Source organism: Tachysurus vachellii, chromosome 24 (assembly GCF_030014155.1).
Source record: "Tachysurus vachellii isolate PV-2020 chromosome 24, HZAU_Pvac_v1, whole genome shotgun sequence".
In the NCBI taxonomy this organism is placed as follows: Eukaryota; Metazoa; Chordata; class Actinopteri; order Siluriformes; family Bagridae; genus Tachysurus; species Tachysurus vachellii.
The window spans coordinates 1,170,797-1,197,247 of record NC_083483.1 but is presented as its reverse complement, the minus strand read 5'-3'; the positions used below and the strand labels follow the sequence as shown (position 1 = coordinate 1,197,247).

Here is a 26,451-nt window from a genome sequence, read left to right as displayed (position 1 = left end):
TAAAGTTGAATTTCAAATCTCACACCGAGCCACCAAACTAGTTTGCAAAGATGAATCATAGCCTTCTGGTAGCAAGCAAACCATTGGCATGTAGCCAAGTTTGCCACAGCAAACATTGCAAATTTATCATTATTAGGTCACTACAATATTGTCAATAATCGACTGATAATAGCAAAAACTATAGCTTTGCACAATTAACTTACAAATATAGCAATAATTTAAGCTCAGATAACGTTTGGCTAAAGTCGAATTTCAAATTTGTTAATAATTGACTGATAATAACAATTTCAGCTTAGCTCAATATGCTTTTTCAAATTAGACGGTGAGTTTTTGAAAGCCATTATCTCGTGGTATTTGGGTGCGCATAGCTTACAGCGCATGCGCAATGACTTATTTTTCCATCCAACCATTTAAAAAAATTCTTCCAGGTATGGCCAGGGATGTATAAGGGTTGTTGTTAGTTGGTCTTCCTGGCTACCAACTTCCTCGCTGGTGCTAGTGCTTGGTTGTTGAGACATTGACTTTTGAGCCTCTGCCACAGACATCTTCGTACTTAGCTTCATCTGCTATGTCCAGCATTGGGGTAACTGTGTCATGTGCAGGTGCGATGGGTCACGTACAAACGAATAGGGTGTCAGAATGGTATATGTTTATACTTCTCATCCAACCACAATCAAATTCACTCTATCCGGATGGCGCGATTTATCTTGATACTGTAGGTTTTTTTTAATGATGACAAACCGAAATGAAAACAAGCTGGAATGAAATAGGAGTAACGAGGCTATTTTTAAAATGTAAGGAGTAGAAAGTACAGATAATCGTGTGAAAATATAAGGAGTAGAAGTAAAAAGTCTTCTAACAAATAATTACTCCATTAAAGTATAGATACTCAAAATTTCTACTTAAGTAAAGTAACGAAGTATTTGTACTTTGTTACTTGACTCGTCTGCACAAGATTCAGTGTCAGGGCTGTGCGTCATTGTCTGGATTAGTTCATCTTAGTGTTGCTTTCAATATCATTGATTATTGAACAATAAATATCTTTTTATTACTTAATGACCTGTTATTCAATCTATAAATACAGAATGAAATCAGTCTCTTGTATTCTCCTGTAAAAAATACAATGTATTGCTGTAGACATTACAATTTACTGCTGTAACATGAGGTGGCGTAACAGCAGGACACTGTATTTGGTAATAAATGTAGACTACTAGACTGTAAATGTTGATTACAGAAGTGCAGAGAAAACACAGTAAACAGTGTGAAAAATATACACTGGAACTGTTCTGAGATCCTATAGATTAAAATATTGCCACAGCCAAGTTTGTTTAAACAAAGCAGTTTTGTGTGTATTTATTCAATGCGGACATTCTTGGGTACAGTTGATTTACAAATCTAGTGTCACTAGTATTTTCCCAAACTGAAAGATTATGGGGTTTTTTTGTGCTTTGAAAGGGGGCACCTGCATTATTATGCTATTACTGTATATTATGATTACATCAGGGGCAAAAAGTGATCTTTAAATGAAATTAATTATTTCTGGAACAATATATCATTCAGAGAAAGTAGTTGTCGTGACAGACCTAATTTGTAATCGAATAACAAACAGGAGAAGAGATGTTTCATCATGCGGGAAGTGAAACGGTACATATAGTCATGTGTGTGCCATATGATCCATTTAAACACCTCCCAAGTAGGTGCCAGTAAACACACACAGCATCTCAGCACAACACTAAAAGGTAAGTGAGACTTTTCTATTTTTGTCCAATGTTAATATCAATGCAGATGATTTTATTCCATTATCACAAAATATTATAGTGCATATTATTATTATTATTATTATTATTATTATTATTATTATTATTATTATTATTATTAGGCAGTCCAGTTTATAACATAAGGATTCTGACAGGATTGTGTAACACAGAATGGGATCCAGTAATTCCACTCCGACTCGACCTCCTCCCTCAAGAGGTGAGTTATTTTTTTGTAAAAAGTGACTTTAAAAATAAAATTAATCTGAGAGAACAATGAAGTACTCCATCCACACCATGAAGCTATTATTACTCTGTATGAAGACTTAAATGCCAAACATGAATTAGATCCTGTTATTATTTCTTGATTGATGAGTGATAACCTGCAGAGTCCTGTGTAAAATATGTGTTTGAATCATTTCCAATCTTGGTTTTGAAACATAATGTAAACTAAAATTCCCACACATGTGAGTCTGTGAGTGTGGGGTTCTATTTAAAATCTTTCATTTTAATTCCACGTACTTTCATTTAAATTAATTTCATTTAACAAGTCTTAAGAGAAAAGAAAAGATCTCAGCTGTTGAACAAATTAAAATGTAAACAAATTTGACAAATTTAAAAAAGTTCTATTTTTGGTAAAACTTTTCAGAATTAAATCTTTTTGATTAAATCTGACATTTATTTATGTTCTTGCATTTAGAACTCTCGAGGCCTTGGAGAGAAACAGATTGGAGGTAAGACTTAATAAATTAGTTGTGACTGGTGGTGTTAAAATATGGGAAGCACATCGTCTGTGTATATGTCTATGTTTTAGACATACAGACTATAGATATAAATATAAAAATAAATATAACTAAATAAATATATACTGCTGTAGTATTTATATATATTTAAGTTTCCATATAAGAAAGAAAATTAGCACAAAAAAAAATAGCTAAATACAATGTTTAGTTATTACTAAGGCAATATTTAGTGCAACACCCGTTTTCTTTCACCGTTACACAAAAACAATAAGTATTCCTGTAATAATTAATCATTTCTAGCAGAAAATGTAATTCTATAATATTGATTAATTTTCTACAATAGCAGCTCAGACAGTAGGTCAAAGGTTTACATTAAAGCTCTCATTCTCATATTTTATCATTTCTGTAGTAGCTCATCCAGATGGTCTTGTGAGTTAAATGCAGAGTAAATAAAGAAAGTCAGTACCCTCAGTGACAGGTTTTACACTGTGAGAAATGTCTCAGGAGTTTAGTTCTGCTTTCTGTTCTTTAGGAAACACAACCTGCATTTTTGGTTTTAAACTTGAAAAAGCTGGTGACTGAATGACAATGTAGTGAACCTACAGTAATTCCATGTGTCAAATACAAAGAGAAACACAGAATATTCATTGCAGTGAAATGTTTGGTAGCACATTAAACATCACAGCATTAAATAACATCTTAGCGTGTTGAAATTTATTGAATTTTATCAATTATAACATCAGCAACAACATCACCAATTAGGAATTGCTCATTAGGAATAGGGATAGATATAAAGTGTTTTAAATTTTAAATTAATATTTTTACATTAATTTTAAACTTTAATTGTATCTATTAATTTGTTCATTTATTTTTATTCTTGTTTTTTCTTTATTATTATTATTAGTATTATATATATGTATTTCTTTTTTCTCTCTCTCTTCTGTTTCTATACTTTTGTAAAGCTGCTTTGAGACAACGGGAATTTTTAAAAGCACTATACAAATACATAAAGAGAGAAATTAGAGACATGAGGGCAATAGAACAAAGTGTGTGAATAAAAAACCAACAAGAGACGGTGGTAAGTCACTGATTATTTCAGTGTGTGCAGAGAAAGAATACAACACAAGCTCTGGTGTTTTATTTGTTAAATATTTATTGAATTCTAGTTTACTTTTACTTAGTTGAATTTCACTTCAACTTTTAATGACTGTAGTCTCCTCTTAATAAAACTCTTTCTGCTGATTCCTAGTGAAAAAGATGAACTACTGCATTATGTGAATGAATTCAAACCCAGCTGTGAGGTCCTGAGGATCATGTTGTATGGACCGGTTGGTGCTGGGAAATCATCCTTCATCAACTCGGTCCAGAGAGTCATTTTAGGCCGCAATGCCATGAGCGCTCTGGAAAACTCCTCACGTCAAGGATCAAGCTTCACAAAAAATGTAAGCAGCAACCAATTACTATGTACAGAGACATACACAAGATACTGTTTCAAATAATAACCTTCAATTACGTTTCCAATAATTCTAATTACTAGAATTTTGTTTACTTTATTCCTGAAAACTCATTAACTGGATTAACTGTAAGAATATTATGAATATTCAAAGACCCAGAATTCTGGCGACGACTCCTTCTGATTAGCGCCGTTAATTTAATCTAAAGTGAATTTGGTTTAATGTTGATCAGTATTTACAGCAGATTCTCACTCCTAATTAGAATTAAAGACAACATCTAACATGTCTAAATGGACTTTAGTTTACCATTCACAAGCTGAAGAAGGGCAGAGGTGAGCATTATCCTCTAGAGATTGTGGACATCATGGGGATTGAACCGTTAGAAGGAGGAATCAAATGTGACGACATCATCAATGCTTTAGAGGGACATATTTTAGATGAGTACACGGTAAGTACATTTATATTCTGGTCATTTGCTACTGCAACAATGCCATTTCTTATGGTATTTTTTTCTAATGTTAATATCATGTTTAATTAAAATTTTTAATATGTTTAATATTATGTTTAATTTCACTAATAGTGTTTCTAGCAGATCATTAACCTTGTCTCTAAACAAAGTAATCGCATATTACTACAGTGAGAATTAGGATTTTATTGTGAGACACTAAATTGTCTTTATTGTTATAATCAAATTCTTCATTAATTTATAAAGCTAATCAAATGCAAAATCTTCATAATTCATAACTAACCTTTTTGTTGTAGTTTAATCCTGTGAAAGCCATATCTAATGTTGACCCAAAATACAACAAGGACCCAACTTTGAGTGATAAAGTTCACTGTCTGGTGTGTGTTCTGCCTGCGGACTCAGTCTCAAGAATGGAAGATGACAACTTTGCAAAAATGAAGCGTGTTAGAGCTCATGCTAGCCTGCTTGGTAAAATAAATGTTTCATTTGAATGATTTTCCTTGTTTTTCCTGTTAAAGCTTTGTCCTGAACCTATTATTGTGGTCGTGTTATAAATTTTTAATTGTTTTGAGACCCTCCATTAAACAAGTTGGGTGTGTAGAGTATGTGAGAGCTTATTATTAGTATTAACATGACAGAATGAGAACAAAGTAGAACAAAAATCACAAACTTTAAATTGTCAAATGAGAAACCTGCCCCTGTAGAATATTCTCCTTATATGAAACTTCACCTTATCAAAGATTACACACATTTATTAATGCAATTACAAAATAAAATCTACAAATATTGTTGTCTTAATTACATAGAAGCTAGAAACACATGTAACCCATGTATATTTGAGTGTTCAGGGTTTAACTAGAGCAGAAACACAAGAAACCAAGCTTGATAATTATTTAAATGTTAAAGAATTCAATTTTCATTTTGTAGAAATCCCTCAAGTTATTGTCATGACCCAAGTGGATAAAGCGTGTGAGCTGGTTAACCAGGATTTAAAGAAAATCTACTACAGCAGGAAGATCAAAGAGAAGGTGTGTGTGTGTGTGTGTGTGTGTGTGTGTGTGTGTGTGTGTGTGTGTGTGTGTGTGTGTGTTTATACGTGTGTGTGTTTCAACATATAACACATGCTGATCTTTATTTCCTCAGGCAGCCGAGTGCAGTAATAATGTTGGCGTCTCACTAAACGCCATCTACCCTTTGAAGAACTACCCTGAATCTATCATGCAGGAACCAGACACTGACGTGCTCATCCTCACGGCACTGAGAGATATTCTAAATTTTGCCAATGATTATGTGGAACGAGAGATGAAAAAAGAAAAGTCATGAGAGATATATAAATAAAGTAAGATGTTGAATAATCTTTAAGAATTTATAGCTTAGTGTAGAAAATAGTCAGTAATAATAAAAATGTATTAATATTAAAAGTATAGTAGACAGAGCCCAGTAGAAGTGCCCATTACAGGGTTCTTCAGAAAAATTAGGTCTAGAGAACCATCGCTTACCTACTGTATAAACTAAGGAAAATGTAGTTACAGTAAGAGACAATTTTAAAAAAGATCGCTGATATACGAGTAAGAAAAGTTGAAGGAATAGTTGTCATTTTCATACTAATCACTAAACATTTGCTTTCATTTAACAATATGGCCTCAATACTGCCTTTTTATCGCTACAATTTTGTGTTACAATGAAATTTCTTTAAGTGATTAAGCTGCAACTTCATTCAGATAATTGCTGTTGTTCTGTCTAAATGTTGCAATTTGTGCTGAGCTGTGAGTAAAATTCAAGTAGACTCTCGCTTCATCTTTTAAAAAACAGGGCCTCCATCTCTCTTTCACTTCATTGTTTTACACTGCAGCAAAAAGCCGTCCAAACTTTTCAATTGTGTACTGCAACAGCTATATATGGTTAAAGTGACAATAAAAGCTTCTTGACTCGTCTCTTGAATTTTGCATTGTATTACATCCTCAATATGGACACCATGATAGGGCCTGAATGACACGGTGTTCTCACATAACACTGATAAGTTCCTTAAATTTGCTTTTCCATCCTGCTGACAATGGGAAAATGTAATAAAGTGCAAAGAGAACGAGTTTCACTTCAGCCATGCCACTTCCAGCATTCTCATTGTACGTACCTTTCTTACATCGTGACCAAACCAATGAGGATAAAGGTGTGGTATATTTTGTTTCACTTCTTAAAAAATCCATTTTTAACTCACAGAATTTATTCACATAGAATCATGTTTAATTGATTATGTATTAAGAACGGGTTAGTTGCAGGAGAACTGCTAAATTCAGTTATGAAATCTCTATAATATCTATCTATGACATGATTACCTATTTACTGTAGATAATTTACCTTTTTTTATTTGCACAATAATCTAAAACTGTAGAACACATAAAACAATAAATAACTGTAATTAACACTAAGGGACATTTATTCATGTCTTCCTTAATTTATTCTTTATGATATCAAAGCCATATTTTCTGTACAGTACATACACATGTTCACATTGAGTTATAATAGGCTTTAGAAATTAGTGTGGAATGATATGGATAAGATATACATTATATGTGCTGTAAAATATATTTTTCTGGGCCCTAGGTGGGCTAATATAACTTTTTTACTTATATTTAGTTTGAGGAGAAATTGATAATTGTGTTTTGGCCCTGACCCGACAGAGGTGGGGAACAAAACTGGGTCACTAGCAGAATGACTAGCAAAGCACTCACTGTACAAAGTTCAGTGAAAGCCCAATTGCAGGATAAAACACACATGGTTTATTAGAAACATAAAAACCTGCTGACATAAATAAACCAAAATACAATAGTAAATAAATTCAAATATACTCACAGAAATCAAAAAGGTCATCACAGATAAACACACTAGTAAATACTGTAATAAACTAGGAATAGTAAAGTAAAGCAGAAACCTGACACAGAGAACAACATTCAAACATCAACTTAACCAATGTCTCAGCAAAAATAACTGAAACACAAAAGGAAGATATATAGGACTGATAATCAGGAGAACAGGAGGAACAGGTGACGAGCGCAACATTGTCTTAGGGCCACTATTGTAAGACAATTCTTTCCACATTTCAGTTCTTTTTCTTCAAAATAAAAGCAACATTTTCAACATTTCCCTGAGCAGCACCATTGTCTCTACATGCCTAAAGTCCACCAGCATGAGTCCTTCCTCAATGACTATCGTCCCATTGCACTCACACCCATTGTAATGAAGTGTTTTCGAGAAGCTCATCATGAGTCACATCAAGACCGTGCTGCCAAATTCACTGGACCCCATACAGTTTGCATGTCGTTTAAACCTCACTACAGATGCAACTGGTTCTTCTCAGGTTCAGCAACTGGCGATTACCAAGATGGCTGTGGAAAGGCTGGAAAAGGCTAATCGGTTGCATACAAAATTACCATAAATAAACAACAACAGAAATCACATAGGTGGACACAACACTTGTGTTGGTTTTACTTTACTGTGCTGTACAATGCAAATCTTACATACAATAATATATACAATTACAGTATATGAAAAATGCTTTAGAACCACTACAACAGATGGGATTGGACAATGGTGGTGAAAAAAAAAAAGAAATAAACAGAAAATCAAAACCTGCTTACCTAAAACTGCTTTATTTTAGTCATGCTCCTCTACAAACAAAAGTGAAACCAAAATCCTAACTACGCTATACTTCCCTTGCTAACCAAAATACAGATGAAGGCACCAGTCCCTTACCTAGGCAGAGAAGTATACTACGTGGTGTACAATGTATAAGTGTGCTCCTTCTTACCTCTTCCATCCCCGTACGTAGAACAATGTTGTACACAAACAACTTTAATAGCAACGCCTCTGCAACACCGAAATACACAGCAGAATCAATCACTTCCTTCACACAACTTTCCTGACACACCAACCAACAACTCAACAATGAGTTGACATGATGTTTACTCTTTTATTGTTTCGGACCTCTTCCGGGGTGGTGTCCGTACACTGTGTCTCCTCCCCACATTGACTGGGATTGGGCAAACTGGAAAACACTCCTGCTGCCAATCCACTGTAATAAGAGCATTTCAGACATAACCTACAAAACTACAAAACACAGCCTTGTAACAATGTAACAATGCCTGAGGGGATGAAAGCCCACACCCCCGACCCAGAGCATAGAGACCTCATATGGGCAAGCACATTATCTTGATGTCTGGCCACCATAGTCTCTGACTGGGACTAGAATAGGCCAGTTATCCAGGTAGTTCAGTACATGGATCCATGCAAGTCTGCGTGGTGAAAGGGCTAGACCAAAAGGAAGAACACAATACTCTATGCTTCACCCCAAAAGCAAACCTGAAGTACTTCCTGTCTTCAGAAAGCCTGTGTGAAATTAGACATTTTTGATGTCTGTTGTAAGTAAAAACAGACAGGCAGAATAGGAATTCCACCAAGACCTCAATACCTTGGCATGGAGATTTGGGAAACATTGGCAGTTGCCTGTGTGGGAATGGCATGCAGTCTGAAGTCTCGAAGAGATCATCAAACAGAACAAGCAACTCTTAACTGCATTGAGCTCCTCAGACCCTGATGTGGACAACAACATATCGTTTTCCAGGACAGAAGAAATCGTAGAGTGAGCTCCCAAATCCAAAATGGGGATATCAGAGTCGGGAAGAGGACAAGACAAAGGGAAGGACAAAATCTCTTATTTCGCTTTCACCAACTCAACCTGCAAACCCAATGATCAAAGCCAAGCCATGAGTGCTTCCTGAAGACAAAGAAGCTGGAGCAATCAGACGTAGATGCCCTTATATGGACTTGTGGTCATGTATTCCTTTCATCACATGTCTTGATGCTTAGGTTAGTAGTTTTGTAAAAACCCTTAAGCTGATCTCATTCGGTTTCCCTTCTCTCTCAAGTTTTTTTTCTGCAGTCCCTCTGCACTTGTCTCTAGGAGTTTGTCTGGCTTTTACATGTTACTTTCTTTATGAGAAAGTTCTTTCTCATCATTTGTTCACTTCACACTTCTTTGTATGTTTTGGTTTGGTAGCGTACTGGGCTGCATGTTGGACTCTCAATTCTCCAGCCAAAGGGTCAAGCCCATCTGGCATAAAACTTTCTCTTCCCCCTGGTGGTGATCTTACATAAGTGTACTTCTTAAGGCCTAGCACTATTTCTCCAGGGATTAATTAATAGTGATTAAATAATTTCAGAAACTTTGTTCATTAATGAAATATGATTCATTTTTTGGGCCTAAATAGTTATGTAATAACTATGAAACAGGATGATAGTTACTTGTAAATATAATGACATGTTTTGTGTAATGTTATTGATCTTAAATATAAGTAGGATCAAACATAATTATAACTGAAAATTGTATTTTATTTTATTTAAATAAAAGCACAATGTACAGAGCAAATATTAATAAACACAAACCAGGTATGATTAAAGTAGAGAAAATAAGATTATCTGTGAAATGATTCTTTACTGTATGTCTATTATTTCCCATCATCCTTTGCTGTGATCTTTGACGTATTGTACAGTTTTTTGCTGATTCATTGTTTTTTTCACTATGTTGACTTCTCATGTGTGTAAAAGTAAAAAAAAAAAGTCTTCACTCCAGTTTTTCAGAAGAGGTTTGGTTTTCCAGCTGATCAGAGGCAAGATTCACAATCTGATCAAGTGCCTTGAGGATCAGAAGATCAATGTCATCACTTGTGTCAGTCTCATTGTGGTAATTCTTCACAGGGAAGATGTGGCTCATTGGAATCCCCAGTGCATTACTGCATCTGAAAAAAAAAAAAAAAACAATAGTAACAAACCATTTATTTAAAAGAAATTAATAAATAAGAAAAAGGTCTGTAAGAAAAACATTATTTTTTTCCACAAATGAGAACAAATACAGAATCTAGCAAGCTTTTTATAGTTGAAAGCAGTCACCTCATAATATTTCACAGGAAATATTATTACTTATAAATATTATTATTACTTTTTATATTAATAATTAAAATAAAATGTTCACTGGACTTGGAATCTTGGAAGCCTTTATGATTTACAGGAAGAATTTTCAGGAAGTTTATATTAATCAATTATTTTCTGGAGAGCAAAATGCTGTGAGATGGACATTTTATAAATATATAAGATAAATAATAGTGCTGCAGTCTAATTGTGTGTTTATATACAGTTAGAACATATCTTTTCAATGCCACATTTTGTAATCAGTTACAGTGCTAGTATACAACTTTAAGAACACAATTACCTTTTCTTTAATCTTCTTACTGGTGTAGACCTTTCGTATGTCCTTTTTAACCAGTGGGCAAAGTTCATCAACTTTTGTCATGATGATTACTTGAGGCAAATCTGCAAAGTAGGATGAAGATCACTCCAGTGTGTAATTCTTATATCACAACAATTTGTCATGCTGTTGTAGATATAAACAGTTTCTTTTACAAACCTCTCCCTTTTTTAATAGGGCAAAAATTGCAGTAAATCTTTAGAACCTAGTTACAGCTAACACAGAAATCTACTTTATTAATTGTTAAATAAGTCCCTGTGTGCGTTACAATAGAAATTATTATAAGAATAAAATCTAAATCTGTGATATTACTGTCAGGGCTGCTGAACTATCAACACTTTCTGAACAAATCAAACACAATACAATTCTACACTGGAATAACAGGACTTACTATAGTCTGAAGCTGCCTCACGAATCCATATCATCTGTTTAATAAAATTTTGGTCCATAAATGACACTTTGTTTGCATCTAGAACGTTGACCAGGCAGAAGGTGTGATCAGAAACCCTGGGATTGTTTTTGGAGTCTTTCCCATATGCAGGATGAAGAGGATTAAACTGAAAATTGGTGAAAGAATAAATCTTCAGTTCAATTTGGGTTAATTGCTACAGAAAAACATTTATACTAATACTATATACAAACATAACCTAATACGATATACTAACAATATACATTGTAAAAAGTCTGAAAGTTATTGTTTTATCTTATTGTGAAAGTTGAATGTCCTCACGTTGTATCCTTCCTCAATTAGCCCCTTTAAGGCTGAGATAATGTCATCTACACATATGCCTTTGCCACCTTCACGTTCAAGTCCCATGATATCATTGAAGACAAAAGGCAAACGGGAGCCATCCTTCCCTTTGATGTGATGAGTTTGATACTGAAAGACAAAGACACAAATTGTATACCATTTATTGCATTTTTTATTTTTTTTTTACTTAAGATGAAATAATCCTGAAAATCCAAACATCCTGAAAGTTAAACATAATATTGAACTGTACAATGCTGTGCCTCTTTAGGTGCTGAGGCTGACACCTTGTGGTGCCTTTACACCTAGTTGTCTGTTTGGAGAATGAATTAGATTTCTTTCATTTGCTATTTTTTACCCAAGTTTAAGAGTCAATTAAACTGAAAAAGCTTTCTTGTTTAAAATAACTGTTTAAAAGGTGCTGTATTCTTTCAAATGGAGGCATTTCATGGAAATGGAATGAAAATAAATGAAAAATAAAAATAAATGAAATGAAAATAAATCCACATGCTGTTCAAAGAAAATCAGTAGATGTTTGGTGAAATGATTGTTATTATTAATTATTATTAACTATTATGATGTTTCAGTATCTCCAGAATACTTTACCTTCTCTGTATATTGTGGAGTTTATATAGCCACACACACACACACACACACACACACACACACACACACACACACACACACACACACACACACACACCTGACACCTGACTGAAGTGATTAAATCCTTAGAACGCACTGTCACTTCTATAAATATAAAATAATCATCTCCTTACAGAAAACATCACCATAGGAACAATTCTACACATTCATTATAAATTCAGTTGAACTCCAGTGTGGGTTTTGTGACTATTCTAGTTAATAACATATTAGAACAGGTGTGTTGATGTGAACCTGGGTTGTGGCTTGCAGTAGGAGCTACAGGTACAGAAAATGTAACATCACTTACACGTGTTCACCACATTGACTTTTACATAGTTGTTGATTTTACAGGGAAAGTTGTTCACATCCTGGCAAGCAAACATCTGTAAATATTTAATTATTTTATTGCCCTGAAAGTGAAAGTATTTTAGACCATCATCAGGATTTTAACCGAACATGAACTTGAATCTCTTTACTCTTAGAGTGCAGTTTGTTCAGTAGTTGTCATCTAGAGAGTTTTAACACCTCATACAGTTTATTTATGTAATATACAATTTAATAATCAGGTAAAAAAAAAAATCATGAAAAGTTCTTAAAAGTTGATAATATTTTTATTTTAGACATCTCTATTATTATATGCATTTTAGACTGCTTTTGCTACCCCCGTCAGGCACGATGGGCTCTCTTCTTTACCCGGTTCAGTTTCAGCATCACCTACCGGCCGAGGTCAAGGAATGGAAAAGCCAATGCGCTCTCTCGGGTTTATGGGCCTGAAGAACCCGCCGAGCCAGTACCCATCTTGCCTTCTACGATCATACTGAGTCCAATCATATGGGAATTGAAGAGGACATCCGCGCGGCCACGCGGTGAGAACCAGCGCCCCCAGGTTATCCGGAGGACCGTATCTTTGTTCCACAGGAGTGTCGACAGGCCTTACTAAGGGCGATACACAAAGTCCCCAGCTCTGAACACTCGGGTAGAAGGCAGACTCTGCAGCTGGTTCAGAGGCGCTACTGATGGCCGGGGATGAATAACACAGTGGTGGAATTCGTCCAGGGCTGCAACATCTGTGCCATCTCAAAGACTCCCCGACACTTACCTGTGATAAGCTGAAAAAAATTCATTGCAAAAATGCAAACTCATTCCTCTGCCTACTCCCCAACGGCTGTGGTCACACATCGGCATCGACTTCGTGACGAATTTGCCACAGTCAGAAGGCTTTACCTGTGTCCTGATGGTCGTGGATCGATTCTCCAAGGCCTGCCACTTTGTCCCTCATTGAGGCCTCCCCAAGGCTCTGCAAACAGCAGAAGGCCTCTTCCAGCATGTCTTCCACAACTTCGGTCTCCCAGAGGAGATAGCGTCGGACCGGGGCTCCCGGTTTCTGGGATGGTTTCTGCCATGGGCCGAATATGAGCAGAATTCGTTGCGCCAGGACACCACCGGACTCACACCTTTCCAATGCATGTTGGGGTTTCAACCCCTGCTGTTTCCCTGGTCCGATGAGCCTTCCAACGTGCCCGCGGTGGACCACTCTCCCAAAACCAGTGGTCCACCGCGGGCACGTTGGAAGGCTCTTGGTGGACAACGACCTTCGTCTGCGGCTCCCCTGCAGAAAACTGAGCCCCCGATACAGGATTGGATGGCAGATCAACGAGGCGGCATATTGGCTGGAACTCCCCCTGCAGTATCTGATTCACCCCACCTTCCACATGTCACTCCTCAAGCCGTACACCCCACCGACCGCTCAACGCCTGCTGAAGCAGGGCCCCCTCTGCCGGAAGTGCTGGACCAGCCATCGGTTTACACCGTGCAAGAGGTGCTGGACTCTCGTCATCGGGGCAGAGGCCTGGAGTACCTAGTGGACTGGGAGGGCTACGGACCCAAGGAACGATCATGGGTGGCGAGACAGGACGTATTGGATCCAACACTCCTGGAGGAGTTTAGGGGTCAGGGCATCAGGAGCCACCCCTGTGGAGGGGGTACTGTCAGGGATCCACCAGCCACACCTTCACCTAACCCTCCTATCACTCCAAGCAGCTCTCCTACCTACTAATGTTCTACACCTGGCACTCATCAGCCTCCAGGCTATATAACCTCCGTTCCCCACCAAGCTCATTGTCCGTTTTATAGTTTAGGCTGATGAACATTGCTGGACTACTCAAGCTACGTACGCTACGTGTTTAGTTGGTTTTCATAGTTTACGGGACTCTAGTCCTCTGAACTTTCTCTGGTCTGGTTTTGCTAAACCTGGAGCTTAGCTCTGGTTTGCCGTTTTCTGCATTTGCCCTTTGTTTCTTAATTAAACATCATGAATTGCACTTCAGTTTCCGGCACATTCTTCCCGCTGACACATATTTTCTCCTTGATTAGATCTTTCATGCAAACTAGCTTTAAAATAAGTTTGCCCAGTGAAATTACATTACTTGAATATGACTTTCTTTTCAAAACACACAGAATAAAGATACTTACTTTAAAAACAATGAAGTTGACTGACGTTCAAAATGGTGCTATTGTTCCACGTGAGCTCCAACATCCAAATATAAGATCGCATGGGTTAAACTTGCATGTGTATATCCAATCAAGTTAAAATTAAGTTGGTTAAACAATTTTTGAACCAACTTATTCCCACTTGTTAAGTCAACAAAGTTTTTTGTCCAGTTAACTAATAAAAATATTTAAAACTTTTTGCAAATTAGATTTTTTACAGTGTAATAGTCTTACTTCACAACAAAACTTTCTTATAGTTGACCAATTCCAGTGTTGTGGATGTGACATTTGCAGTAAAAACCTGAAATGTAAATGATCAGAGAATATACTTATCATTTAACTGTTTGTTAATAGTTTGCTAAACCCTCTAATGATAGAATCCACATCTCTGATATCAGTCTATTCTTTAATTTTAGATCTCGGTTTAAAATCATGAAATTATGGCTGGTTGACCGTTTCATATTTAGCAGGGCTGTCAAGTGTCACGCATTGAGAGTGACAGTCACTGATTTGGGTCTTTTCTCCCGCTCTCCCGCCACACATCATATTTCTCACACAAAAAAACTTTTTGACTATTTATCATATATTGAATATGCCGCAGCGCCCAAAATGTATCAGTCCGCATCACTTAGTTGAGCCTGACACTTTTATCAGCCAATCAAAAAAAGAGGCTACACAATAGCCAATCAGAACATAGCACTATCTGGGTAAGATTTAATGCAACAACCAATAAAAAAAAAAATCATTAGCGAGGGCATTTTCGATGGTCAGTTTGAATAAAACCTCAAAACGAAACAATCATGAGCCTAAAAATGTCTGGGCTTGAGCCGAGCTGTTTTAAATGGGAGCAACATTACAAATGATAAAGGAGTCCAAAAAGGCAACAAACACTTACAATAAACAACACCAGTCATAATCTCTCTCTCTCTCTCTCTCTCTCTCTCACTCACTCTCTCGCTCTCACACACACATGCGTGCACGTGCACATACACACACAAATTAATAAATGGAAATTCAACAAATACTTTGTATTTGGTTAAATTGCGGTCAGCGATCCTTACCTAACACAACAACTCCCCATTATTGTTTTTTTTTTTCTTCTTTTTTTTTGGGCAGGGGGGTGGTTTACAGGGGGTCACGCTTGCCTGTCTTCAAAACTTGAGAGCCGTGATATTAGTGTTGGTGCACACCTCATGTGGTGAATACCCATTTCAGTTTCCTTAAAATTTCGGTGGCAGCACATAAATGCAGTAAAATAAAGACCTCAGTAGACAACTTAGAAAGGGTTTTGTTCTTTAGGTAAGAGCTTTATTTTTTATTAATAAGATTACCATTTACATAGAATTCCTCACTTACATTTTAGGGTTTATTAAATCTGTAACTGTAACTAAAGTAAAATAATCTAATGTGCTCCATAAATACTGAAAACAGCATAACACTTATTGTAGCAATACATACTTGGTTCTCTTCTCCAATCAGCAGTAATCGTGTCTCCTACTGTGTTTTTTAAATGCTGTGTAAATCACTTTGGGTTACATTAATACACAGAGGCATTGTGATCTGAGTCCCTACTCAGTTTTTTCACCAGATTTAAATGATTTTTCCTTCAACGAGTCACCAGCATTGTGCACAATCTGATCAAGTGCCTTGAGAATCAGAAGATCCATGTCATCATCTGTGTCTATCTCCTCATGGTAGTTCTTCACAGGGAAAATGATATTCAAAGGAATCCCCACAGTATTACTACACACTTCCATCTGGAATAATTCAAACACAGGTAAGATTGATAATGTAAGAGTGAACAGAGTAAGATAGATGTTCAGTTTCTCACTAATTATGCCAGACATGGACATAGTCATAGTTGAGGTATGTGCACTTAGGGAGGAACTAATACTGAGGAATCAGACCTGAGATTAAACTATGGACTTGCATGCATGGTAGAGAATGCTGAAGTGTCAGATGTGTGCAGTTCTGAGCAGGAACTTAAATCCAGGTTTTATTACAGGACATTAGCTTCCCAGACCACATATGAAGGTGTGAAGACTAGACTGTTCACATGTACAAAGATGGTAAGGACACGTGCCCCTAAGGACTGTAATTGTCTGTAATTACAGTCAGTGTAGGTTCTTCTTGGGCAGGTTAATACTTAGTTGTTTTTAGCTTTTTTAGGTGGTGAAGAATTTGGAAAACTATGCAAAACTTTGGACTATATAACCGAATGACTACCTTCTCCTTGATCTTCTTGCTGGTGTAGATCTTCCTTAAGTCCTGTTGAACCAGTGGACATGCTACATCTGGTCTTGTCATGATGATTACTTGAGGCATATCTGGATGATATGATAAATCATTTACAAACAATCCTTACAGTATGAACAACATTCAATACAAACTAATTAGTCAGTATTGTAAAAGTTAATTAAAGGTAGATTTAACTTGCTTTTAATTGATGGAGCATTATTACCATTACTGTGTTAAAGGTAGGTTCTCTGATGTGTTTAGCTCAGGAGTTATTGACTCGGGAAACTCCAATCTGTGAATATGTGACCAACTTTACTTAAGACGCCGAGGCGCTTTTTTCCTTCTCGATAGGTGAGTAACGTTGGTTTTGCTTTGTTACACAGAACTAATATATGTCTTTGTCCTTTACATGATTATGCTTGTGTGTCATTTTTGCTTGTTTGTTTATCTACAATCGTATTGTTCTTCCCTTCAGCTATGATAAAGACATTTCTTTCCATTAGTTGCCTGGGTTACGTATGTACTGTATGTGTGGGCGGAGCTATCAATGCAGGGGCGTGTTTGTTTGGGTGATTTTACTGTATATGTCAACATTGGCTTTCAAACATCGGAGACCCTACCTTTAAAGGTCTGTATTTCTTCCCTGAGATTTTGTCCTAACACAGAGAAGATTATCATCTGTAATAATCATTCTTACTCCGTTCCGTAGCAGCCTGACGGATTTTTTTCAGCTTATCAATGACCCCATCCTTCATCATTGATATTTTGTCTGCAGCAATAATGTTGACCAGGCATGTGGTTTGATCCTCGACACTTGGGTTGCTTCTGTATTTAATGTCGGTCACACGTGCCTCAAACTGAATGTGAACAGGGAAGAATAAATAAATATATAGATAGATATAATTCACATGTTAATCTGACATACTTTGACTGCATGTACACTTTACTTACATTGTGTCCTTCCTCAAGTAACCCGTTTATGGCTCTGATGATGTCGTCTGCATTTGCACCAGACTCTCTGTCCTCAAGTCCCATGATATCATTAAAGACAAAAGGCAAATTGGAGCCATCCTCTGCTTCAATATAATGAGTTTTGTACTGTAAGACAAATTCAGACGTATCATTTACTTTGTGTTCCTTTAATTCCCTATTATCTGTTTTTTAGCTGCTGGTATCTCATTAAAAATTTAATTGTACCTGAAGTAGTATTTACACTTTAGAAAATGCTTACGTTCTTTGTGAAACTGGTACCTCCTGTCCTGTCAACAAGAGCCTCAGAGGTGATTCGTCCTTGGAAAGCATTATTGACTGAGTTTATAAAACTGGACTTTCCTGCTCCGACTTCACCAACAACCAGAATCCTGACGAACTGAGAACTCGTATCCTTGAGCTTGAATGTCCTCAGTTTCTGTTCAATTTTGTCCTTTTCTCTGTTACAATCAGAAAGTCACAAACTTCCCCTTAAATAAATGATATAAAGCATGACACTGGCCATGCAGATAAGTTTCTGTACTAATGTAAAGTGTAATATGAGCTACAGAGGATGTTCATTCATTACATAACCCAAGGAGAGTAAACAAATTATTGTGTTTATTTCTTATTCATCTATCTACAGGATAAAGAAAGAAATAAAGAAAGTAAGAAATATTTTTTAATAAACGGTATCAAATAAAGAAGACCAATCGTTTAGGTTTCAGAGCAAATGTATGTTGTAACAGGTTCTGTTCAGAAGTGAGGATACATATTAATTACAGTTTAGGGGTAGAATTAACACCATGGGAACATTAAAGAGGGAAAATAGTCATTTCTCACTCAAGGCAATGAGATTTTCTTCTATAAAATTAAAGAAACTTACCCCCAAGGCATTTTCCTCCATGGTTGATCAAATTCTGAAGAACAGACAACCAAATTCAGTATTTACACAAACAGTGCAGTTGAACGTATGTGTTCAGTATTCAGAATGTTTACAGTCTTCTGGTTCTGCAGCAAACCTAATGTGATTTTTCTGTCTCAATCGCTTCAATCAGTCACAATGAAATATTCATTTGTAGTGAATTTAAAGCACAAAACATGAATTTTAATGTAATGTTTTGTGATTATAGGTTTACTAAAATGTGGTCAGTAAGATTGAAGAAAAAAAAACAGTTTACATAAATCAACAAAACATGACTATTTGCTTACAAGTTAATTTATTACTAAATTAAAGAAGTTTATTAAATGATGCAGAGTGAATGTGATCAATTCACATATTAATGTAAACTGAGTACGGTATGAAATCTCAGACGGATGTTGGTGCTGATGGGAATTATAACTATTGTATAAAACAATCATGTTACAATAGTGCAGCAGTATGAACGTCACATGTAGCCCCGCCCCCATTGCACAATGAAATGGGCCAGAATCACATCTAACTGAGACCTACACCTGTAGACACTGAAAAATCCTGAGAAACCGTGAATACATTGTAATCTAGTTACATCTTAATTTCTGTCTTACCTTCTTATTACGTCTGTAAACATCAGCTGTGTAATTTGATAAATGATCTACTGCATGCACACGATTAGAAAAGCTGTTTTAAACTGAAATTTCTGCTTTAAACTGAATTCTCATAACGTGAAAGTAGGAAGATTTTCCCCATTCTGAACATTGTTTCCACTTAGTCACTGTGAATCACACTGGCTCCAATTGTGACAAGAAACTTCTGTATTAATGTCTGAAATTAATTTTTAAATTTGTCTTACCTTTGGGAGGTGAAGGTGGAGGTAGAGGTGGAGGTGAAAATGAAGGTATACGTAGACGTGGAGGTGAAGGTGTACGTGGACGTGGACGTGGAGGTGGAGCTGATTGTTCTTGTCCCATTTTATACAATTTCTTTTGAAAAATCATGATAAAATTAAAAATCAAATTGAAATTCTGGATTATTATTAGTATGTTTTTATGTTTTTATGTTTTTATGTCCTTGTTCTACACAGGTATACATCTCTACTTAAATTATAAATCTGAGAGCTCCCGTTGTTATAGAATTCATTATTGGACTGAAAATGTCTAAAGCCAATGTACAAAGACAATGAAATTCAGTTAGAATCTAACCATAAGTTTATAATTGTTACATTTCTAATGGTATAAATGGTAAGTTGTATAAATTCTAAAGAGTGAATATCACTATATTTGTTTCCCAGTTGCAAAATAATGATAGATGCAAACACATACACACATGTCCATATTTAATTAACTTCTGTTTAACATCCAAGAAAATTCTTAAAGCCTAATTGATATAATTTAAGATTAAAATGTTTATGTAAAGATCAGATAACAGTAAAACATGAACCCACATATACTCACAGTTTATGGCTGCTCAGATCTACTGCAGCTCTCCACAGTGCCAGTTATATACTGTAGCATCAGTTGGGGGCTCCTCCTCTTCCTCTCCCTCCTCCTGGGCTATTCTCATTCTTTCAAATGGAGGCATTTCATGGAAATGGAAAGTGAAAATAAATCCACATGCTGTTCAAAGAAAATCAGTAGATGTTTGGTGAAATGATTAAGTTATTATTAATTAAGTTACTATTATTAACACTATTATGATGTTTCAGTATCTCCAGAATACTTTACCTTCTCTGTATATTGTGGAGTTTATATAGACACACACACACACACACACACACACACACACACACACACACACACACCTGACTGAAGTGATTAAATCCTTAGAACGCACTGTCACTTCTATAAATATGAAATAATCATCTCCTTACAGAAAACATCACCATAGGAACAATTCTACACATTCATTATAAATTCAGTTGAACTCCAGTGTGGGTTTTGTGACTATTCTAGTTAATAACATATTAGAACAGGTGTGTTGATATAAACCTGGGTTGTAGCTTGCAGTAGGAGCTACAGGTACAGAAAATGTAACATCACTTACACATGTGTTCACCACATTGACTTTTACACGTGTTGATTTTGAACTGAAAGTTGTTCACATCCTGGCAAGCAAACATCTGTAAATATTAATTTATTTATTGGTTTTATAAAATAATGCAAACAATTGCAAAAATATTAATTGTGGTATGTGCTGAACTCAACTTCTTAAATACTTCAGTAAATGTGTAGGAAGTTTTAGGTAGATATTAAACAAAAAGAGAGATGTTTGAATGTTGATAATACTCCTTAAAAGATCATGAGTTACTGTAAACTGAAAGTGAAAGTATTTTAGTCTGTCATCAGGATCTCAACCGTTATCTTTGCTCCTTTAAACTGTTAAACATGAACTTATTCTTTACATGAAACTCTTTACATCAGTTGTGCAGTTTGTTCAGTAGTTGTGTTATATTAATGTAGAGAGTTTTACCTTAATATAGCATTTTAACACCTCAGACAGTCTTTTATCTCTAATAATAGACTATAATCTCTGTTATTATATGTATTTTTAGACTGATGCAATACATGACTGAAGGTCTGAGGACTGAGTTCACATGACTGAGACTGACATGTCAGACATTCTGCTAATAGTCTTACTTCATCACAAAAAAACTTTATCAGTGATACATATTATAATGTATTAGCTCTGAAAAATTAATCAAATCTTAAAGAAGTTTTAATATTACTTCATAATTCTAACTTTACTTTATAATTCTAACTTTACATTATAATTCTAATGTACTTCATAAAGTTTCTTTCCACAAGCCATCAGACTCCTCAGTAACTGAACTGTACTGAACACAACACACACACACACACACACACACACACACACAATCAACCGGGTGAACTGCACTGACCTACACCAAACACAGTCTTCAGATATACACCATGTACACAGCACCACCATATTAAAACTATTTACATGCTGTTTTTACACACTCTTGTTGCTCTTTGCACGTTTTCTTTTACATTTCAGTCGACTGCTGTTTTGCACAATACATTACAAAACCTCATGTAACTGCTGCTATAATACTAATGTTCATTCCAGTATTTCTGCACATGCAATATAGAACACAGTATTTACACTGGTTTACATTCGTCCTGCACTGTCTTTTGTCCTGCACTGTCTTTTTGTCTTGTTAGGTTACACAGATGTACTTTATGTGTCTAGGACTAACTTACTAAGTCCTTAGCTCTGTCTTTGTGTTATGTAGCTCCCTGGTCCTGGAGGAACATTGTCTCATTTGCCTGTGTACTGCAACAGCTATATATGGTTGTAACTTCTTGACTTGACTTGAAAGACAGAATATTCCATTACACTTAGCATTTTAGCAATAATGCACATTGTGTCACACTAATCTCACTGAGCCATTGAGAGCTGAGACTTTACTGAGTTTTTTCACCAGATTTAAAGGATTGTTCCTTCAACACTTCAGCAGCGATGTGCAAAATCTGATCAAGTGATGTGAGAATCAGAAGATCCATGTAATCTTCTGTTGATCTCCTCATGGTTCTTCACAGGGAAAATAGGAGTCTTTATGTTAAAATCTGGAATTTGTTTATTTTTTTAGTGAATAAATTTAACTAGAATGAACTTTATGTATTATGTAAGCAAACCAGCAAAGTTCTTCTTTAAACCTTTTACATGTTTATAGGAGAAAACAGTGAATAATGAACAATAATGTTGATCCCATATTGTTAAATCAAAGTGATAATTATGTAGGGAATTATATTTTCTACCACCACCTTTCCGTTTATTAAGATATATGAGAAGTGCATTCCACCACCTCGGTGCAGAGCAGACTAATTTAAATTTATTTTTTTATTTATTTATTTAACATGTGTGAGGTCAGAGCTCACACCACCACTTATAAACAGCAGAATATTGCTCTTTGCCCACCTACAGGCCGGGTGCTGAGCTACCTGTGCACCACTTCAGCACCAGGCCGAGTGAGCAGAGACCGAGCAACCAATCAGAGTGGTGGATTCCTGTGTCTATGGGGATCAAATACTTCACATGGTTTCCAGGAATACTGTGTGTGCTGCTTTCTCAGCTACTCATTTACTGCATAATACTGCTCTTGTATTATTATATTGCATTGTATATTATATTATTATATAATTATATATATCATTATATTATATTATTATTATATTATTATGTAAAGACCATAGTACCTACAGCCTACTGTTTATACACTACACTGTATACAGTATTTTAAAATAAAACTGTATACTCTATTAAAATATACCATATACAGTGATGGCTCAAGATACGAGTGCTTTGACATCCGAATTTTTTGAGATACGAGCTGTGATTCGACCAAATTTTTGTCTTGATATACGAGCAAATTTTTGAGATACGAGCATCCGAGCCGCCGCAGAAACAAAGATCCCCAACAACCACGTGTGCTCTGTTTCCCCCGCCTCAGCTTCCCGCGTCTCACTTGGTTAAAGCCGCCTTTCCACTGCACACGTCAAACGACGGCCGATAAAACGGAAGTCATTCATTTCCTATGGAGAGTCGCAAAGGCGCTGCGCGAGGTGACGACCATCTGCGGATCCGTATAAGCGTTGGATCCGTTAAAAAAATTTAACTTGTGCGACTACACCGCATCTGATACAGTATGCCGACCGGACAGGTTTTTATTAAAACGACCGGCAAATGTTAGTGAAAGAGTGACAAAAAAGGCAAAAACAAGTGAAGAGAAAAGCAAAAACAGAAATTGTAGCAATTAAGTTCAGTTAAGAGAATTTCAGTTCTGTCAGGAACACTTTATCAAAAGATAATTTTTTGCGGTATGGTTCTGTTCTGGACAAAAATCCACGCACCCGTCCGTGCGCATGCATGGTCAGAGCGCGAAGAGGAGCGACTAGAAAATAGAATAAACCCCCGTACAACAGAACCACTCATCATGCATAGTATTAGATATGCTCGCTTAAGCGTTTTTGGAAAGTAATAAATGAATGAATGGATAAATAAATAATTAGAGAGAGAGGGAGAGAGAGAGAGAAAAATATGTGGAGATTTATGACATAAACTGGTACAAAGAACACGGGTTCCGGCATGGTGGAGTTGGGGTTGGAGGAGGGAGTTTAGATTGCAGCAGCAGCGAAGCGCTAGAGCGGCTCTATGAATGGGAATTTACATGTCCGGGTAATATGGATGTCGTAACCGGATTGGTGCGCGTTGTGGAATTTTGCGAACTGGAACGGATTAATGGGATTTCAATTCATTTAAACGGGGAAAATTGTTTTGAGATACGAGCAAGGTCACTGAACAAATTAAACTCGTATCTCGAGGCATCACTGTACTCAAATATTACTATTAAGTATTGCTACACTACATGCCACAAACATTTTGATGCAGTTCTTTTTTATATTTAAGATTTTTCATCAAGTCCACTGATAATGAGTGTGTGTGTGTGTTCTAAGAGGCTCTGACAAACACAGTGACTGAATATATGCACTGCCACTTGTGCTCCTGTTCTGTATGCTCTCAGAGACAGAAGCAGGCTTGTTGCTCGCTGGCTTCAGAAACTGGGATTTTACACGACAGTTTACACAGAAAAACAAACAAATCATCCATTAAGCAGCAGTTCTTGGATATGTATTCATTATTGGCTGCACAGGTGGTCCTTCCCAGGATTTGCTGATACCTGCCAAAGAATGAAATTAGATAGATAGATAGATAGATAGATAGATAGATAGATAGATAGATAGATAGATAGATAGATAGATAGATAGATAGATAGAGAGAGAGAGAGAGAGAGAGAGAGAGAGAAAATAGAAATTTAGGAGTGGAGTAACTGCCATATCACATGTAACTGCCATACAACGTACACCTGGTTATCCTTATCCTCATCCAATACTATAAAGAAACAGAATGAAATTAAAGCAGCAAAAAGAGAGAAATGTAACAAAAGACAACAAAGACAGAGAGCAAGGAAAAAGGAAGCTGTGGAAAATAAACTAAAAGAAATGGGGAAATTGTTATATGACAAAGAAATTGAATATATCTGATTAAAACTGTGAAGAAAAAGACCTAGAAGGAACCTGAGTCAACCCAAAGAGGAACAGACACTGTACCTAGACAGTTGGATCAAGACCAATCATCTTGCTGAAAGAAGATTATAGAATTGTTATAAGTTTCATTTACTTATATATGAATTTATGTAACTATTGTGTGATTAAGAAATTATATAATTTTCATTAGGATGTTTAGATATTAAGATAGAGAGTAACAGTGAAAGCTCAAAAAAGAAATCACAAGTTGTGTCAGCAGCTTTGTGTCAGCCAAATAAGAACACACAGTCAGCCATGCAGCTTAGGAGACTTCTCAGGATGTTTTGCAAAAGCATGAGATCATGAGACACCTGATAGGATGCGGACAGAAGCAGAATGACACACCTGAAGCACACCTGAACCATCTGGCTCTGCCTCACTGTCTGCCTTGTCTTTTTTTTTTTTTTTTTGGAAGAATGACATGATGTCCTTCTTCCAAAAAAAAAAAAAATTTTTTTTGGAAGAATGACATGATGTCCTTCTAATCTAGCCATGGGGGTCACAGTCCAGTGACTTCTGTGCCGGTCCCAAGCCCGGATAAATAGAGAGGGTTGCGTCAGGAAGGGCATCCGGCATAAAACATTGCCAAATCTAACCATGCGAATTGTCAGTAAGAATTTCATACCGGATCGGTCGAGGCCCGGGTTAACAACGACCGCCATCGGCGCCGTTGACCTACAGGGCGCCGGTGGAAATTGGGCTACTGTTGGTCGAAGAAGTAGAGGAGGGAGGAGAGTGCACAGACAGAGAGAGAAGAGGAAAGGTAAGAGTGTAGGACTGAGAATAGGAACTCTGAATGTTGGTACTATGACAGGGAAAGGTAGAGAGCTGGCTGATATGATGGAGAGAAGGAAGGTGGATATACTGTGTGTACAGGAGACCAAGTGGAAGGGTAGCAAGGCTCGTAGTATAGGAGCAGGATTCAAGCTGTTTTATTATGGTGTGGATAGTAAGAGAAATGGGGTATGTGTGGTCCTGAAGGAGGAGTTTGTGAGGAATGTTCTGGAGGTGAAGATAGTGTCAGGCAGGGTGATGAGTCTGAAGTTAGAGATTGCACTGTGTGTTTGTAGACTTAGAGAAAGCGTATGACAGGGTGCCAAGAGAAGAGCTGTGGTACTGTATGAGGAAGTCAGGAGTAGCAGAGAAGTATGTCAGAGTGGTACAGGACATGTATGAGAGGAGCAGGACAGTGGTGAGGTGTGCTGTAGGTCAGACAGAGGAGTTCACAGTGGAGGTGGGACTGCATCAGGGATCGGCTCTGAGCCCCTTCCTGTTTGCTATAGTGATGGACCAGTTGTCAGAGGAGGTCAGACAGGAGTCTCCTTGGACGATGATGTTTGCAGATGACATTGTGATCTGTAGTGAGAGCAGGGAGCAGGTGGAGGAAAACCTGGAGAGGTGGAGGTTTGTGCTGGAGAGAAGAGGGATGAAAGTCAGTCGTAGTAAGACTGAGTACATGTGTGTGAATGAAAGGGAGGGAAGTGGAACAGTAAGGTTACAGGGTGAAGAGGTGAAGAAGGTACAGGAGTTTAAGTACTTGGGGTCAACAGTCCAGAGTAATGGAGAGAGTGCGAAAGAAGTAAAGAAGCGAGTGCAGGCAGGTTGGAGTGGGTGGAGAAA

General features: G+C 36.7%; 2 protein-coding genes across 4 annotated transcripts; one reads left to right on the top strand and one right to left on the bottom strand.

The window, feature by feature from the left end:
• The first annotated feature begins 1,567 nt into the window (after positions 1-1,567).
• LOC132839351 (interferon-induced protein 44-like) lies at positions 1,568-6,351 on the top strand. Of its 3 annotated transcripts, none has more exons than XM_060860287.1 (8): positions 1,568-1,739; positions 1,913-1,974; positions 2,455-2,488; positions 3,747-3,939; positions 4,253-4,399; positions 4,714-4,885; positions 5,345-5,445; positions 5,561-6,351. In XM_060860287.1, exons 2-8 carry the CDS (start codon positions 1,929-1,931, stop codon positions 5,738-5,740), a joined length of 873 nt encoding a protein of 290 aa, XP_060716270.1. In that variant the 5' UTR covers positions 1,568-1,739; positions 1,913-1,928; the 3' UTR covers positions 5,741-6,351. The 3 variants fall into 3 exon arrangements, with proteins under 3 accessions (XP_060716270.1, XP_060716269.1, XP_060716271.1); XM_060860286.1 differs by having other exon boundaries at positions 1,569-1,739; positions 1,880-1,974; XM_060860288.1 differs by having other exon boundaries at positions 1,675-1,739; positions 1,928-1,974.
• A 9,533-nt stretch (positions 6,352-15,884) lies between these two features.
• Positions 15,885-20,272, bottom strand: LOC132839347 (interferon-induced protein 44-like). The gene is made up of 8 exons (XM_060860278.1): positions 20,179-20,272; positions 19,578-19,707; positions 18,692-18,725; positions 18,068-18,266; positions 17,788-17,934; positions 17,534-17,693; positions 16,825-16,925; positions 15,885-16,355 (listed from the first exon to the last, which is right to left on the bottom strand). Exons 2-8 carry the CDS (start codon positions 19,693-19,695, stop codon positions 16,167-16,169), a joined length of 948 nt encoding a protein of 315 aa, XP_060716261.1. The 5' UTR covers positions 19,696-19,707; positions 20,179-20,272; the 3' UTR covers positions 15,885-16,166.
• Between the last annotated feature and the right edge of the window lie 6,179 nt (positions 20,273-26,451).